This window comes from Anneissia japonica, unplaced genomic scaffold (genome assembly GCF_011630105.1).
Source record: "Anneissia japonica isolate Jap-2015-1 unplaced genomic scaffold, ASM1163010v1 scaffold1302_len1884557_cov193, whole genome shotgun sequence".
Classification (NCBI taxonomy): Eukaryota; Metazoa; Echinodermata; class Crinoidea; order Comatulida; family Comatulidae; genus Anneissia; species Anneissia japonica.
This window is the reverse complement of record NW_022736804.1, coordinates 1,784,879-1,803,012: the sequence shown is the minus strand read 5'-3', so window position 1 is coordinate 1,803,012 and position 18,134 is coordinate 1,784,879. Positions and strand designations below refer to the sequence as shown.

Genomic DNA, 18,134 nt, shown 5'->3' with positions numbered 1-18,134 from the left:
GATTAATAGATCTATTTTAGCTCTACTGCCTCTATTATACTGCCCTCATGAGGCTGATTGATTAATAGTTGATTAATAGATCTTTTTTAGCTCTACTGCCTTCATTATACTGCCCTCATGAAGAGCTTTAGAAACACTCAGCTGATTGACTAATAGTTTTGATTAATAAAACTTTTTTAGCTTTACTACCTTTACTATACTGCCCTCGCTTTCGAGATTACGAGAGCTTGTGTATTTGGTATGCATACTTACCTTGTCTTTGTGAGGATATACAATCAGGTGCACTAAAATTGCCAGAATCTATGTTACAAAGGAAAGTATCATCACAATAAAGTGGGGGATTAAAAAACATCTTAAAGATATACTGTCAAGTCTTAAATAAAATCTTGTAAAACCTAAACCCTAAAACATTTGATTAGAACAGAAATGTTCACATAAAGTTGCTCTCAATACAATTTTAAAGAATTCAATGTATAGCTTTTTAAATCCTTAAGGTCGAATGCCGGGCAATAAAAGTACACATAAAAGAAATCCAAATGGCATGTGTCTGGCTCTGGTGGCAAAAAACGACATTTGTTGTAATTTCTAATTTCCCATAAGCACCCAAAACATTCGAGAATCAGAATTTTGAGCATTTTCAGGTTTTTGAATTTTTTACTAAATCTAACCTGAAAAGTACATTAAAATTATCTTAAAATAAATCTTAATAATCAATTAATTTTGGAATATTTGGAAGCTGCTTTCTCAAAATGGCTGATATCCAATGAATTAAATATTTATAACTTTGCTAATACTCAACCAACTTCCATCAAATAAACACTATTTTAAAGAAAGAAGTGGTCATGCAGAATAAAAAAAATACCAAAAACTCAATTTTGATTTATTTTTTTCCATGACTGGTCTTACCATTTCTTATGGTCATTGTATTTTTTATGGGCTGAATAGAGACAATATATCTTTAAAAGGGGGAAGTTTCAATGAAATGTGTGTCAAGATGTTGCGATCTTAAGGTATGATCAAAGAGAATAGAATGGCAATACGTCCGACTGTCTTGAATTTGAAATAATCATAATAAATAATGAAGATATATAAATAATGACATAATGGCATATAATATGTATAATAATAATAATTATAATAATAATAAAATGTAATGAATCATAATTTCCCCAATCTGGATGTTAATAAAGACTGACCTTTGCTTTCTGAGTAAGAATGATCATCTTTCTTTTCAAGGTTACTGCACATGGAAGTCAGCGACTCGACACTAGGACTCCGCACTGGGGGCTTCTCCCCTATAGGGGTAACCATCGAGATATCGTTGCTGCTCTTTGTACCCTCATCACTCGGAGGGGGTGAGATCTTGAACCCTCTTCCCCACATGTAAAGGTGATTGTCATCCGTGCCTGCCACGGTAAAATGCTCACTACAAGTTATCATCTGAGAAAAAAATGTTTAAATACAATCAAGATCTAATTATAAAAGTGTAGGGCCTATAAAGTCTATTAAATATATACCGTAATACATATGAGGAGGTTAAACCAGAGGTGGGCACAAAATGGGTTAAAGGGCCAAATTAAATTTTGATTGAACACTGAGGACTGCACCCAAACTTGTTTCCAATGTCCTTCCAAAAAACCTTCATGGACTGCTTTTATACCACTTTATGCTCAGTTGTAATAATACTTTTTACAGATGGTCGGTGTTGGGACACAAAAACCAAGGTGGTTTCTAGCCTAAGATGGCTGGTGCGACGCACACATAAGGTTTTAATTTATTTTTTGTGGGCCGCAACAAAATCTCCCTCAGGCTGCAGTTTGCACACCTGTACGTTAAACAATACAATAAATGCTGCTTTTTTTCTTTTCCTTTTTAATATGTATTTTGTAACTTTCATGATTTTTAATTTTGCAATTTGGATCCCATTGAAAATGGGCTGGATTCCTGGCCTAATGAATGTTCCAGATGCTCGTTGTGTTTTGATGATTGTAAAATTCCCATATTGTATTTCTATATTTTATATTTTATATATGAGCATCGAATAAATTCAATTCAATTCAATTTAAATTGTTTACATCGAATTGAAAAATTTAGAGGTGTTAGTTTATTGGATAGTATGCTTGCCTTCCAATATCTGAGGGAACTGGGTTCAAATCCTGGAACACAAGAGTAAATTTCTAAAACTTTTCTACCCTAATCTTCAACATAGGACTTAGTTTATAAATAATAGTTCCATCTTATAATTGGCGAGTTCTGCGCTTGCTGTTGGGTGCATATTTTTCATTAACAGATTTTTAGAATTTAAACAGATGCCAGAACAACATATATTGATATTATCAAGGAGTGGGGGGTGGGGCCCTTAGGCGAACAATTCACGGTACTTGCAAAATCTCACCTTTACAGATTTGTCCGCCATTTGTCGAACCTGCGCTGGAGCTGTTCGTGATTTCACATCTCCAGTGCCAAGTTGACCATCACTGTTTTTCCCGAAGGTGTACACAATGCCAGAATCGATAATGACAGCACTGTGGTGCTGACCTAGCATCATGTCCAATACACGGAAAGTGGACAACGGCTTGATGACTGTCGGCACCTTACGACAATCAACTTCAGTCTGAACATGAGACAAAAATAATCTGGATTATGAACTTTAGAAAATGTAATTGTTTTGTATGTGTGTACATGACAAATAAAAAAACTTGTTGACACCAAATATTTCTACATTTTATATAAAGCTGTGGTTACCTTAGTAAAAATGTTCTTCATAGCCATAAGGAAGCCCTGTCTGTTGTTTAGTCCCAGCTTATTAAACTCATTATTACCACAAGCCAACAGTGACCCCATGTCAGACAAGAACATGGTACCATCTCTACCGCATTTAACCATCCGAATGTACACAGACTCTGCAGATAGGTCAACTGCTTGCGGTTCACAGTGGTTCTCTTCATCTCCAAGGCCTAGCCTACCATCCTTCCCAACACCCCAAGAGAATACTTCCCCATCAGCACCCACAGCCACAACGTGATGAGGTCCACAGTCTATGGATGTTACATCAACGCTTAGGAGGGTTTCAATGAGGCGGGGGCGGGATGCATTGCTCCAGTCGCCGTGACCTAGGCATCCTTTGCTGCCATCTCCACATGTCATCACAATACCATTGTCACTGGCGAATACGCTGAAGCCATCACCACAGCATGCTCTGTAAAGAGAAACAACCTTGAGAAAATTGTCTTCAAATGAAAGGCTTGAACCACGGAAATTTGAAGACATATTTACTGGAATACCTGTTACTGACATAAAAAAAGTCTGTTTCCTTTATAGATTTCCGCAACATAGGTGCTTTATTGTAATCATAAGAATTCTTGAAGTTAAAATTACAATTATCAGCCAGTAGTTTTAAAAGAGGATTGCGTATTATTTGAGCTATGGTAATGGTGTTAATAGAAGAAGTGAAGATATTTAAGTGTGTAGATAAATTTAGTTACTTGCTGGTTATACAGCTTGGGCTAGGCACATTTTCACAGCATCCAAACTTATTTTTCAAAAAGCTTAAAAGTAAAAAATGATGTATCAATTGCGAATACTTACTTTGTAATAGATTTCCCTTTGAGTGCTTCAATGACCTCAGGAGACTGTCGAGATTTCAAATCTCCATGACCTAGCTGACCTTTTAACCCTTCACCCCATGAGAACACCGACCTTTCATAAGTGACGACAATCATGTGAGTGGAACAGATTGCAACCTACCAAAAAAAGATATTAAGCATTGGAGAAAAACTTGAATGCAATAAATGAAAACTTATATGATTTAAATTTTATTATTATTCAGGATATAATGGGAATTACATTACAGCAACACTATTTCAAAGAGTATGAAAATATGAACATTTGCTTACAAAGACAACCCTAGAGATCTAATTATATTTTATTCGGTTTGCAATACAGATAAAATTACAAAAAACATTGAACTCTAAAACATATGAAACTAGGATACCCATAAAGTAAAAAAAAAAAAAAAATTCACTTAAAAAAAAATCACATGACATTACATAAAAAATATAAATGCAAAGCAATATAATATTTTTTAAATACATTAGAACATGAGTGAAGCATTAATATCATCTGTGAATATCTGTGCCAATGAAACACAGTTCATTTCTAAATCAGTTACATCTCTTGAAACCAGTTGGGACAAGTTTAGAAAATAAGAAAGTTCTCAAACAGTGTTTACTATTACATGAGTTCATCTTGCAAATGACCGGCAAGCACGACGCATCAAGTTTTCAGAAGTGGCGTAAAGAAAAATTCTCACCTGCTTAATTTTAATTCTGGATGGAAGATCAACAGGGTACATACTAAGAGTAGGTATGTCAAAATGATACAAAACAGACCTGCAAAAATATGTATAATAATATATACTGTATTGTGAACATTTTAAAAAGAGAAATAATGAGAAACACTTTTATAAAACAGTAATAGACAACTATTTTTGTTGTTGTAAACTCACACACTGCAGTATAAATGTCACTTAAACCAATGGTTTCCAACCTGGGGTCCATGAAAAATATAATTGGGGTCTACCAGGTCAAAAGTGTCCACTGCGGGTCTGTCAAAAATGTTTTTTACAACAGTGTGATAAACATCTTACATTGGCAAATTATCTTTTATTTATAATCTTATCAACCTATTTTTGGAATATTGACAATAAGTAAACTTGGACTTGGGGTTAGGGAAGACTATTAACATGTCCCAAGGGCTCCAAGAATGCAAAAAGGTTGGGAATCACTGACTTAAGACAATCCATGGCTAACCCTGATTTTTGCCATGTCTACGGTGACCATCAAATGTAAGTGGGTGTTTCCAAACTTTCTGCTCTTGCAATGCCAATTCCTGAGAAATCCTGTGATGCAAAAATATCCAAAGAATTCAACCCAAAACAAATAACCCTTTAAAAATACATGCATTTTTAAAGCTCAGCCGGAATTATCAAATTTTATTTGACAAAACATGTGACATGCCTAAATACGGTCATGATGTGACCATATAGGCACATCATGACCATATATGGGCATCAACAGTTTTTTTTGTCAGACAATTTGATAGTTTGGACAGAGCTTAAGGAGAAGAAAACAAATCTGTACCGTGTCTTAGGCCTTGGGCCTGTGTTGAAGCTGTCTGTAGATGCCATCAAATCGTCCTCGAACTCTGACACAGGATCTTCAAACTGGCTTAGCAGGATCGGTAGGCGTGCCAACATAAGTTCATTGGCAGATGGTCTGTACTCTGGTTCCCGTTGCAGCATATCCTGTATTAGGGTCTTGAATTCTTGGCTATAATTCCCTTTTACTGGAGTGAAGTGACCCTAGAGTACAAGCAGATAAGAACAAACATTTTATTTAATATTTTTATTTATTTCAAACATCATTTAACAGCTACAGTAAAGCCAATTACAGGATGCCTTAAAAATACAATACAAAAAATATGAAAAAATACTATACAAGTATTTGTTTCTGAGAACATTTTCTCAGAAACTGACCAACTGAGGCATGCCATTCCAAAACCAGCATATTGTCAATGTATGCTAAATTGAGTATAATTAGCATAACAATGTGGCAGCAGTGTATACTTTAGTACGGAGAAGCCATACTAATCTCACTCATAACTTTGGCAATAGCAAATCGATTCCAGTTACCCATCATTTTAAAGCTTATAATGTGGAAATTGTGAATAAAATGATGTCAATTTAATTTTTTGGCCATTGATGCTGGTTTTGGGATGGCAGCGCCCCAATTATATATAAATGGATATTTCCAAGCACAGTAATTCGCTCTTCAAATACCCAAATATCTAATTCTGTATATTATAAGAAATGGAAGCTACATAAAAGAAATTTACGTATAAATAAAAATGATTTTAAAGCAATACCTTCATTATCTTATTGACAAGAGCTGGTAGGTTTGTCCCTTCAAATGTTTTCTGTAGACAGGCCATTTCATACAAAATACAGCCTAGAGCCCAAATGTCCGATTTATCATTGTATGGCTTTCCTTCACACTGTGCAAAAACAATGATCAACAATATTGATTTATAATTTGTAACAGGGTTTGACTTTTGATCTAAATACAAAATCTTTCTTACCATAACATTTTCGACTGTACACTACAACCTTCCTCAGTAGAGACTGGAATGTGTCTTGAAACCTACACCAATTCAGAGCATGTGATCTGACAAACATGGTTCTAAGTTCGGACTACAGATTATTTTAATCTATGATCTGAATTTTATTTGATTTTATTTTATTCAGAAAGATCTGAACACATTAAAAAAAAAAACCAGAAATAAGACTAGGAGAACACAAAAAAGCCAAAAATATGGCTTATTTCTAAAAGGATCCAACATCAAACAAACAAACAAAAACAGACAATATAAAACACATAAAAATTATTAATTTTAGATAGAGTGTATAGTACTTGGAAGATTGTTCCATTCCATAAAATGCTAAGTTGATACTTTATATACCATGACTTCAATACCATTAATTATAATACAGTAGACAGAAAATGTTTCTAAGTGACTTACAATTTCTGGTGAGATGTAGTAGGGTGTTCCAAGAACAGTGTTTGCCCCTCGGTTATTGGATGACATTACCTTTGCAATGCCAAAATCACCCATCTTGATGATTCCCTCTTTGGTTAGAAAAATATTGGCGGTTTTTAAATCTCTGCAGTAAGGATAAATCACAGTAATAATAAAAATTGGTTTCATCCTATAGAGAAGAGAGTATGGTGTTGCGCAGCTTACAGGATTAATATTTGGAATCTTTTCTTGAATCTAGGATGGTTTCTCCCAAAATAACCTACAGCATTTCATTAAAAAGCACTTTTGAATAGGAGGTGCCTGTTGATAATATATACCAGTCAGTGATCATCAAAAAAAATGAGTAAGTATTATTAGCATATGTTCGTCAAAAATGGTAGGGATATCCTCTGCAGTTACTGATTGGTTTAGGTTTTGCACATCATATTTTATTTGACAAAAACATATAACATGCCTAAATATGGTTATAATGACATCACATCATGACCATATATAGGCACATCATGACTATATATGGACATACAACAGTTTATTGTTGTCTGGACACAGCTTTAGATCTGGTAAAACCTACCTGTGTAAGACATTATGATCATGGATGTATCTGATAGCTGTGACCATCTGTTGGTACATTAGTAGTATTTCTCTTTCTTCAAGCTCACGCTTTCCTTGCTGGTTGCTTAAGAACTGGGATAATGTGCTAGAATCAATGATAAAAGTTTTTATATACAGTTAATCCTGTAGTGTAGTTATCATGTAGGCCTATGTGATATTCTGTATATCGCCCTCTGGGAGCGGCCTTGTTACTCATGAATAGGGGGATGGATTAACAGATTGAGCATATATATAGCTATGTAGCATGTGTTTTCATTAATGTTAAGTACAGTATACAGCCTATGTTATTTGTATTATAATCCATTGCATACAATCCTTCAATTTAGTAGTAAATCCACCTTTCTCATGTACTTGCTTGGCCCTCTGCTAATCCCATGACTATCAGTAAATCCCATGGTTCTCACTTAATCCAAAGATCCTCAATTAACCACATTTTCTGCATTATAGCATCCATCAAAAAGTTATATTGGTATTGGCATAGTTATTTCAAAGTATGAGTATATTATATTCATGATTTATTTTAATGAGATAAATAATTAAAACTTAAAAGAATCAAAAAGAGTTTGCAATATGCACCTTGTTGGTTCGAAAAAAATGATTGCAAAAGTTGAGTAAAAGTATTACGGCTTCTCTGTGCGAAAGTATACAATGCTGTCACATTCTAATATGCTAATTACTCCGTTTTACAATTTGTGAAAGTACACTGGGTTTGGGATGGCCAGCCTCATGTATTTTACTCACCCGCCATCAGCATACTCCATTTCTATCATCAGCGTGCCATCCTCTTCAAATGAGTCATAGTAACTGATGATATTAGGGTGATCAAGCATGCTCAGCACTCGAACCTTTCAAAATAATATTACAGAAAAAACAAAAGGAATTTCTTACACTCAAACCAAAAAGAAAAATCCTCTCTGTGTCAATGTTATTATTTAATTTAATAACTTTAACAGAATATGTGAGCAATTCATTTATATATATATTTGAATTTTCAAGTTAGTACAGTTTGTTTTTGTTTCTTGTGGCTTTGAAGTGCCTTTAGACAGGTTTTTCTGTGGAAGGCACTTTCTAAATACATGACCACTGACAGTGGCATATAGGTGTACAGATTGACAGGGGAGGGGTGGGCAGCTCAAGGCTTGAGTGGGAGGGCTCGATGATTTAGTCAAATGACTTGTACTGGCAAAAAAGCTGAAATAAAGAAATTCTTAACTACAGCATAATTTTGCTAAGCAATTTCTGAGACGGTGCAAGGGGAAAGGGTGAAGGGAAAATATGCAATGCTACTCCTTAAATTTGTTTACACTCCCTCTACACAGTGGGCGTGTTTCTGCTGAATAACGCCAAAATCACATGTTTTTTTATAAACGGTTAAATTCCTTCTGAACACGTTTCTACTGAAAAGTGCAACTAATAAAAACATGGTAATGCGCGAGCATTGGCAGGTGGGCACGGAGCTTAAATGATGGTCACCAATGAAGTTGAAGCTGACCTTACTTTTGCGAGCTACAGCGCCTGCTGCGAAAGAAGTAAACAACACACCACGAAAGTATTAAAAAAGTATGGTATGATCTTCAAGCATGTCATACTATTGATTCAATTTTTTTTTTCCCCCCGAATTTCCTGCAGACCAGCGATCAAACCAATGAAGAGGTCAACTTGGGTCACTGACGGGTCATGACTAACACGGTATTGCGTTGCAGCTGAAAAGTGTACCACAAAACACGTGTTTTCTGAAAGTGAACCCTATAACGAATGCGTGTAAAAACACGCATTTTTAGAACACATTCCGAACCATGTTTTTGTTTTGTGACCCATTTCTACTGGGGAAAAAACACATGCTTTTTAATAACCGTTTAAAAACACGTTTTTTTGCTCAGCAGAAACACGCCCAGTGACATAATATAACTTTAAAAATTTGTTATGTTCTCACCTCATTCAGTGCCATTTGTCTCTCTGCTGCTGTTAAATCATGCATGTTTATTTCTTTTAAGATTACTAGGGAGTCATCATCTTTTTTCCGGTAAAGTACTGCAGCTCCATAGGCTCCTGAAAAAAAACAAAAAAACATAATAGAAACTACATTAATATGTAATATTAATATGCAAGATTACATTATTATTCAATTGATTAGAATAAATGCAATTAAATGATATTTATCATTTTACTTTCAAAATATTTTTATTTACTTTAATTTTAATATATTACCCATACTTGATTAATAATATTTCACTGATGTTTAATTTAAATTTGCAAACCTTTTCCAACAGTTCTGATCTTCTCAAAGCCAGCTAGCGTTTGTGGTTGTGAATTCCAATTCTTCAGTTTATCAGTTTTGAAATAAAACTCACCAACGTTTCTGCATAAAGGAAAAGTAAAATTATGAGAGAAAATTTCTTCTTTAAGCTTTCTTCTATGGAAAAAATAGGAACAATAAATATAAAAATGCCCAATCTATAAAGTCTAAATAGTAGCAGTTTGCTTACCTTGATACAGTTTCCTTCCCTGCTTTTACAGATATATCATTTCCATGTATTTCACGTGAAATGCCAACTGGCATCTATGATAAAAATTAAATATAATATATTAATAATTGATGGGTGCTTCATGGTTGACAATATTAGGGAAGTTTATGGTGTTCTTAAACTATATGTAAGTGAAAAGCATTTTAAGGAATTAAAAAGATCTTTAATAGTATATAAAGGTCATACAATTTTTCCAGCCCTGTTCATGAATACCAAACTCTAGTGCTGGGCATATGCTCAAATCAATGGCATACTGAGAATAAAGTCCTGTCCAGACTCTCAAAGTTCATTTAACAAAAAAATTTAAAAACAGAACCCACATCCCCCTCTATTTCAAGTTCCTGGATCTGCCACCGATATCATATCATTTATTTTGTCGTCAGAAACATTCAGAAAACAATGTCAAACATGATTAAAAAATGAGCACATTTAAAATATCACAACGGGATTAGAAACCAAGACCCAAAAGGGGTCTCCCAGTTTAAAAAAAACCACGGGGCCCCCAGCCCCATCATTACTCTGCTGCCTAAGTATGGTCATGATATCATCACATCATGACCATATATAGGCACATCATGACCATATATAGGCACATCATGACCATATATAGGCATATCATGACTATATATGAGCATACAACAGTTTTTTTTTTATCAAATAAAATTTGATAGCCTGAACAAGGCTTTGCATTACTTGATAATAAATAAAAAATAGGCTCCCAGCGGTAAGTGTGTGTCTACTGCCTAATTCTATAGAAACGATGATGTGGAAAATGATTAATGATTTAATGGTTGAACATCATGAGAGTATAAGTGGGGTGTTGATATTATACTCTCATGTATAATTGCCTATTCATTGTATACACTTTAAAGTACACCAAGGTATTTCCTGTTAATAGATACATTCAGGGACAGTGATATCATTATCCTGTTACCAGGACAACTGTTCATGTTACTAACCACATGATATCCACCTACACATGACCTCCACTAGAATTAGAAAGGTCAACTGTTACGCGACAACCTAGTGTCTACTGCACACTGTGGGGGCAGTAGACACAAAAATAGGCTCCCAATGGGAGCATGTGTCAATGCCTTATACTGTACTGAATTACTGCACTATGTTTAATAAAGTATCCACATGGGATTCGGTTATCAGGAAATGTGCAGTGTTGCTTTTTAAATGACTGGTACAGTAATAAGGTACTGTAGGCCTACTTAAGATATAGCACCCATCATGCACCTTCATCGGATTTACATACTTGACATTTACCACTCAAACAGAGTTAACTGCCAGACGATAACATAGCGTCAATGACCCTAAAGGGGAGGGCGGGCATAGACACAAAAAACATGCTTACCCCAACAAGTTTCTCAATTTCAGAAGTAAGGACAGTAATGTCTGACGGTTGTAATGCATTGCATGCTATAAAATCAATTCGCTTATTATTACTTGATGCGTCAATATAGTTGGTAGCAAGGTTAGTAAAGAATTGCTTGGCATTATCTGATAGGTTTGTAACCGAGAAAACCTAGACAAGAAAGAAAATAGAAATCAATTTCTGCGATAAATCAAAGATTTCAAAAAGGGGTTCGGCACAGACGAAGTAGATTTGCAATCCAATTTGGTAATTATAAGGGCATCTTTAATTACAGTAAAATATAGTAAGTAGGAAGGGGGATCATTTTTCCTTCACTCACCTCTGCATACTGTATAATAGGTTTCAGTAATGGTTTTTGCACTTAAAAAATAGGTGAGAGTTTAAGCCAAATATTAATCAGTGCTTAATCAAACAATTATCAATTATAATTATATCAGAAAGTAGAATCCAAAATGTATAGGAAAATCATCTATAATTTTACACAGTGGTTTGTGTTTTTTATCATAATTACTGTGCATTTAAATATACAGTAAAATAATAATAATAATAATAATAATAATTTATTTTACTAAATCTTATCTAAACAGATTTTGGTTTTGGTGTTGTTCGAAAGTTTAAAAAAAAAATATGATTTAGCTGTGAGCAATAAGAAAAAATTATAAAAACGGGAACAAACCTCTTTTTGATCTCCGCTACTACACAAGACAATAGAGCCCGGTTTAGTATGAAGAACACAAGCTACACTGTGGACTTGTTTTGTTCCCAATGTCTGGCCCACTTGATTAAGAATTGCGTCTAAAGAAGATCCTTCGTAACGATATTGCACCAACTTCACATTGGGAAGAATCGCATTCCCAATGGATGAATAGTTTTTTATTTTACTTGAGAGAATCAGCAATCTCAGCGGTTGGTCGTGCTCTTGTGACGGCCAGGCATCATCAATCCTGCTCAGTCGTGAATCTGCATTTATATCACGCCCTTTATCGTCAACACTTTGGCCTAATTTACATGAATTGGTATCCTGGTCTGTGTTCAGGTTGTCATCAGATCGACTAAGAGATTTGGTGTCGCTGATTTTGCCATTGCTTCCAGTTGCTGATGCTCCGGTTTTCGGAGCTCCTCCGGGATCATACAGAGCGTTTTTTGTTCCTAAACTGGCTCTGCTGGAACTTTTGGACTTGCCAGCTTCTGTGTCGCTTAAACTTTTCGTGGACATTTTCAGTTCATACCTTTTAAAATAAAGTACATGGTAAAAAAATAAATGAAAAACATGAACACTTTTAAATATTTTGACTAGTTATCATCAAAATAATTACCAGGCCACTTGTTACTACTGTATCTGTCCATACTTTCAAATTTTCTGTGACAAAATATTAGTAATTTGCTCATAGGCACTGGCATACGGTACCTTACTGCTAGGCACATGAAAAATGTCATATCACACCCATAAGCACATGGCCCACCCATACAAAAGGCTTGAAGACAGAGCCTTAGGGCAAGTAGAAACATTATTAGATCATCACTTTTCATTTATAAATCCAACAAAAGTAGATGTGGGATGTGGGTTAGTGTATTCAGACATCTGCCATGTGATCAGATGCGCAAAATGGTTAATAAAATTGATGTTTTGCACAAGATCATAGAGTGAATTAGAATAACCATTGCTTCGTTTATCTGTCTTGACATGCTAAGGCAGTATTAGTTAGATCATGGAGGTATAACCTCCATGGTTAGATAGGTGTGATATATTATTAACATTTTTGTCTATAGGCCTAGCTAGGCGGAGCCTACCTGCTCTCTTGCTCTAGCTAGTGTAAGTAAACCTTTGTATATCGCAGAATCTTTGCTTTTAACCCCTTGTTGGTTACGGGCCTGGTTAGTAGTAGCTATGAAAATTAAAGTAAACCAGTATCCAGCAAAAGAATAGGTCTAGCCTAGGCCTAGTAACAACACCCTGGGTTAAGTAGGCTTCCCTCCGACTAGGACTAAAAAAGTGGATTAGAATAATATGGTGGTCGTTTGAGTTAATTAAAGTTCGAACTTATTACAGGTAGCCTAGTCTTGAAAATATTTGTTGATACTGTACTAAAAAATGAACAGATGCTTTCTTACTTACAGTTATTTAGATTAACAGATGCAATTTTTGAGATGTATAATGGCTCGTACATGAACGCCGTCATGACTACACTTGCTAGCCCTCTCTCAATTAAAAACAAGTTCATTCAGCCGAGAAAAGAGCCTTGACAGCGTAAACAACCTGTCTGTAGACTGTGAATTCACACTGACAGTCTCACTTACACTTTCGTTTCCTCCTCCTACATATTTACAACCGCAAATTGTTAACGGATTTCATGCATAGCTAGTAAAATGAACGTACACAAACTGAAATACTTAATTTTTAACACATTTGGTATGTCAGCAAATCCGGATTCATACTCTATAATAATTTAATCCTCCTTGTTGATCGATGGTTTGGATTTTAATTAGCGCTGCTAGGGCTTAATGATATAGCGCCCTCTATAAAATGGAATCTGTTATTGAAAATGCGTGTTGAATTTCTGGATTAATTTCGTATTCCACAATAAAGATAGAAATGTGATATAGGCCTAGGGCCTATTCTTATTGACTACTATGTCGATGACTAAGCGGTAGGCCTACTTTTTTACAACTGTATGATTAATGGGCCAACAAGTCAACAAATAATAGAGATAATGAATACAGTTGTTCGTTTAAACTACAATGAAAGGAATAACAAAACTCATTTCTTCAATTTAGTTTAATCATCAAAAAGGTACTAATAAAAGATTACACTACACACAAAAAAATAACATTGCCGATACGATAATACAAAATGCCCATGTTAACAGTAGATAGGTTAGGCCTGATATGTATCAAGTAATGTTATAAATTAATTGCACGCTTGTTCAAAATCATTCTAAAGAACCAGCAACATTTTTCCAGGCTCAGTGTTCTTATTTCTTTTTGTCACTCAAGCTCAAATTTAATGTTGTTTTTATTTTACACATTTTTCAAAGATAGAAATCTATTATTGTACAGCAGTGTATTACTGTACTGCATAGAGGGTATAGTCGCACTCGCACAAAGGTACAAATACGATTTGTTCAGGTTTTCTATAGTTCTACTCATTTTAGATTTTCTTCTTTTTTTTAAATTTCAGCATCGGTGTTCTTATTTTAAAAAAAGTGTATGAGCATACAATAATCATCACTGATCTGATATTTTTTTTACAAAGATCATACACGGACAATCTGATACTTTTTTTCAATTTTGAAAAATGATTATGAGTGTATGACCAGTAGATAATTATCTTGTAGATAAATAACTTAATTCCTACTATTTTATTGAATCAGATGAAATTCTCGAACCGGAATGGATACCGATATATGGACCCATGCATAAAGGGCATGGGTCCTCGTTGTAAACATAGGTCCCAAGTTTACAACGAGGATTTATATAATTATATGAGTAATGGTTAATAAGCTAATTGATAATTAGGCCCTAACTGATGATTTCATCACGGATATAATTAAGATTCAAGATTCAATAATTTTATTGTCTGAAAAACTCAAAAATTACATTTTACAGGCAGTGTTACAACGGTTAATAACCCTTGTTGGCAGGACGACCGGGGGATAGGCCTATATGAAGCTGTTTTGAGGGAGAAATTATAATTTTCAGCACATGCTTAGCCGAGATTTTGTGTCGTTCGCTGATGGAACAGTACATCACATCTGATAGCGTTAATAAAGTATAATGTTAATATACCTTTTTTAAACATTAATACTTTATGTTACGGTACTTTATACGGTACTAGCTTGATTTGTTGTTTTTTAGATTTTTCTAAATAAAAACCTCATTTGATATTTTACCTCAGCCTCATTATTCACATTTTTGAAAGTTATTTCAGCCTCAATACTCTTTAAAGTGTGTTAAAAAAACATACAGTGTAGGGCCTAAAAGGTATGGCTGATAATGCGTGCAACAAAGATCACTGTCTCGCAAGACTATAGACGCGCACCGACGTGTGACGTGCATAACTTTAAACGAGTATGGTGACAATGGGACCCAAAATAGCGTTTTAAAAGTCGTGAACCAGGAAATTATAGTGATCAGTGAAAATAACAAAAAGCCCTTGCTGTAGGCCTAAATAGTTAGGCATAAATATGGCGTGGACTCCCAATTTCCTGACAAGCCAACCAGTAATAATTAGGGAAATTCATCCTGAATTTTGTAAAAGAACTGAAAAAGTTTTGAAAGGTTTGTATAATTTTGTGTTTAAATTTATCCGTTATATATTTAGCCATGGACAAAGATGTTTTGAAAGGTTTGTATAATTTTGTATAAAATATATCCGTTATATATTTAGCCATGGTCGCACTTCTAAGCAAATAACTTGCGTTTTGCTGGTAGGCATCGCAATACACTCCATCGTCTCTTTATTTAAAGCAAGCCTGTGATTTTTTTAAAATATATTTTAACACATGCTATTTTTTAACATTATATTAGCACATTTGTCATAATTTTATAAATTTGCAACTGGTATACTACTGGTACTAAAGTTTTAAGACCAACCTATTATTATATCAATGGGGGTTGATACCCATGTCATAGCAAAATTAAAGTTAAAGAACCCACTCCAGTCACAGAAAATCATGAATGTTCTCCATCACTATCTTATTAACAACAATCAGGCAGACCACAGATGTAAACAATTTTAAAACGTATGACTGTTATTGTTCTCGAATTTTTCAGGGTTTCAGATAAGCCGGCATGTATATAAAGTTATTAACCTTGGATTTTGAGATGCTTGTACTCAGGATAACCTTCCATCAAACGAATAAATAAGATTTATCTACCTGAGTGATGGAATAATTAACATCACCACCACGTCAATATCATCATTCAACATCACCATTCACCATCGCGATCCCTCCATCAACACCATATCATCACATCATCATCACCATCATTTTCACCATCATCATCATCATCTGTTCAGATCTCCAGAGTTTGATCAAGCGTCAATTCGTAGGCGGATACCGCGGTGTCACAGGAATTATCCCTCGGTCCCCCTACACCCGCCCCCGCCAAAAAAAGCAAGAAATGCAATTAGAATCTGAACAAACTCTGTTACAAACTCAACATTTTATTTTGCACACACACACACCCACCCACCCATATAGGCCTACTTTATCTTTTCAATTCGTTCTAAATATGGAGAGAGGTCCTTTCAAGCTGCTTCTCCCAAGCTATGTAATGCACTCCCTATTGAAATCCGACAGTCTCCTTCTGTATCCATTTTTAAGGAAAGACTCAAGAACTACCTTTATCAAACTTTTTAAATTTTTCCATTTCTGCTGTTTACCTTTTTTTTTTATAGTTTTTTTTCTAGGATAGGCTAGTCTAGAACGTCAACATCACTTGAGCATCTGTGAGTTATGATCCTGCAAACCACTGCTTGCCAGTGGTCTTAAATTGCAGGAAAACGGTGCGGTGATGTTGGTCCCCCTGCGAAGGTCTGCTTCTGATTTTTTATTTTTTATTTTTAGGTCGCTTTGTTAGACTTTAGGATTTAGTTTTTGGTTTGTTTCTTTTGTGTAACTTATAGCGCATAGAGACCATGTAGTATGCGCTTTACAAGTCCCAAACCATTACCATTACCATATCGATTTCTTAGGATTAAAACATATATCGTGATTTATGCCAAACGATTCACAGATATCGACAAGCTATAAATATAAAACAATGGTCTGCAATTATTTTTCGAAACACTAATAAACATATTCCTTTTGAAAAATAGACAGATTAAAATTAATGAGCACTTAATCCCTCTTGTAGAAAACACAAAATTCCTGGTTATTAATATTGATTCTGGAATAACATGGAAGACACACATTAAAAAACTTGAAAATAAGATAAGGTCATGCCATCTGCATAGCTTAAGTTATTAAGTCGCACTCCATTAATAATACAACCAATATTGCAATTAATAAGATTAGTATTTAAATCATCAAAATATAATTATTATACAAAAGAGGGGACATAAATTCCTCGTTGCTTCACACCGAACCATTTAGAGAAAGTGTTACCCATCGAACACAACATCCGCACATAATACCAAGAAAGCATCTTCACAATGGATAAGGGAATGTTCCTCTCAATAAGTTTGAAGAGTATGTGGTTGGCTCTGTCAAATGCCTTAAAGGCGTCAATAAAACAATTTATAAACCGGACTGGAATTACGATAAAATTCAACCACTTGTAATAACAAAAATAATATATACAGGTGTCTGTAAACCAGCTTTAAAAGCAAACTGATTATCTCCAGAGCACAAGTTGTACCAAGAAATCATCATAACAATTTCAAAAACCTTTGAGAGTACATTCGCTAGAGCAATAGGCCTATAATTAGGCCTGCTTTTCGAAGAAATGTCGCTGGATTTATCTTTTACAATACGCACAATAATGACTTTCGTTAGTTTTTCAGGTATATGGCCATGTTTAAGCATTTAAATTGAAGCAAATGCTGGTAAAACATGTTTACTGGCAAAATATTCCGTAGGTGGTCAGCTGCAAGGTTGATCATGGCCAGTTGATTTTCCAAAAAGATAACTTTTATAATTTCTAATAATTTCTACAGTGATGAGACACTTTCAGAATCCTTTATCTTATTCAATACAAAGTTCTTATCTGCATCTTATGAACACAAAAAGATATTCTCAAAATGATCTGTCCAGAAATTGCACATATATTCATTTCACCAACAGCACCATCAAGGGTGTCAGTAAGAGTGGGCTTATGTGGTATTATTTTGTTTACTTTTTGCTAGAATCCAACATAATCAGGCAATGATTTTGCAATGAGTTAGCCCTGAGCTTCTCTCTGCCTCCAGTTTACAAATTTTCAAGGCATGCTTAAATCTGCCCCTAGTAACACGCATGCATAATCTATATATATATATATATATATATATATATATATATATATATATATATATA

General features: G+C 34.6%; 1 protein-coding gene across 5 annotated transcripts in view; it reads right to left on the bottom strand.

Moving 5' to 3' along the window:
• The window catches only part of LOC117116878, a 35,760-nt gene extending 22,153 nt beyond the window's left edge, over positions 1 to 13,607 (bottom strand). For 3 of the 5 annotated variants that reach the window (XM_033260989.1, XM_033260988.1, XM_033260990.1), the window contains exons 1-17: positions 13,232 to 13,607; positions 11,792 to 12,344; positions 11,095 to 11,265; positions 9,696 to 9,769; positions 9,468 to 9,568; positions 9,143 to 9,258; positions 7,951 to 8,054; positions 7,169 to 7,294; positions 6,580 to 6,721; positions 5,926 to 6,054; positions 5,142 to 5,362; positions 4,313 to 4,391; positions 3,589 to 3,743; positions 2,746 to 3,199; positions 2,396 to 2,614; positions 1,197 to 1,440; positions 253 to 300 (exon numbers count right to left, since the gene is read on the bottom strand). In XM_033260989.1, coding sequence (XP_033116880.1) covers positions 253 to 300; positions 1,197 to 1,440; positions 2,396 to 2,614; positions 2,746 to 3,199; positions 3,589 to 3,743; positions 4,313 to 4,391; positions 5,142 to 5,362; positions 5,926 to 6,054; positions 6,580 to 6,721; positions 7,169 to 7,294; positions 7,951 to 8,054; positions 9,143 to 9,258; positions 9,468 to 9,568; positions 9,696 to 9,769; positions 11,095 to 11,265; positions 11,792 to 12,331 — 2,923 coding nt within the window. In that variant the 5' untranslated portion in view covers positions 12,332 to 12,344; positions 13,232 to 13,607. The remainder of the gene's footprint in view (positions 1 to 252; positions 301 to 1,196; positions 1,441 to 2,395; positions 2,615 to 2,745; positions 3,200 to 3,588; positions 3,744 to 4,312; positions 4,392 to 5,141; positions 5,363 to 5,925; positions 6,055 to 6,579; positions 6,722 to 7,168; positions 7,295 to 7,950; positions 8,055 to 9,142; positions 9,259 to 9,467; positions 9,569 to 9,695; positions 9,770 to 11,094; positions 11,266 to 11,791; positions 12,345 to 13,231) is intronic. The other 2 variants (XM_033260991.1, XM_033260992.1) reach the window with 1 other exon arrangement.
• Between the last annotated feature and the right edge of the window lie 4,527 nt (positions 13,608 to 18,134).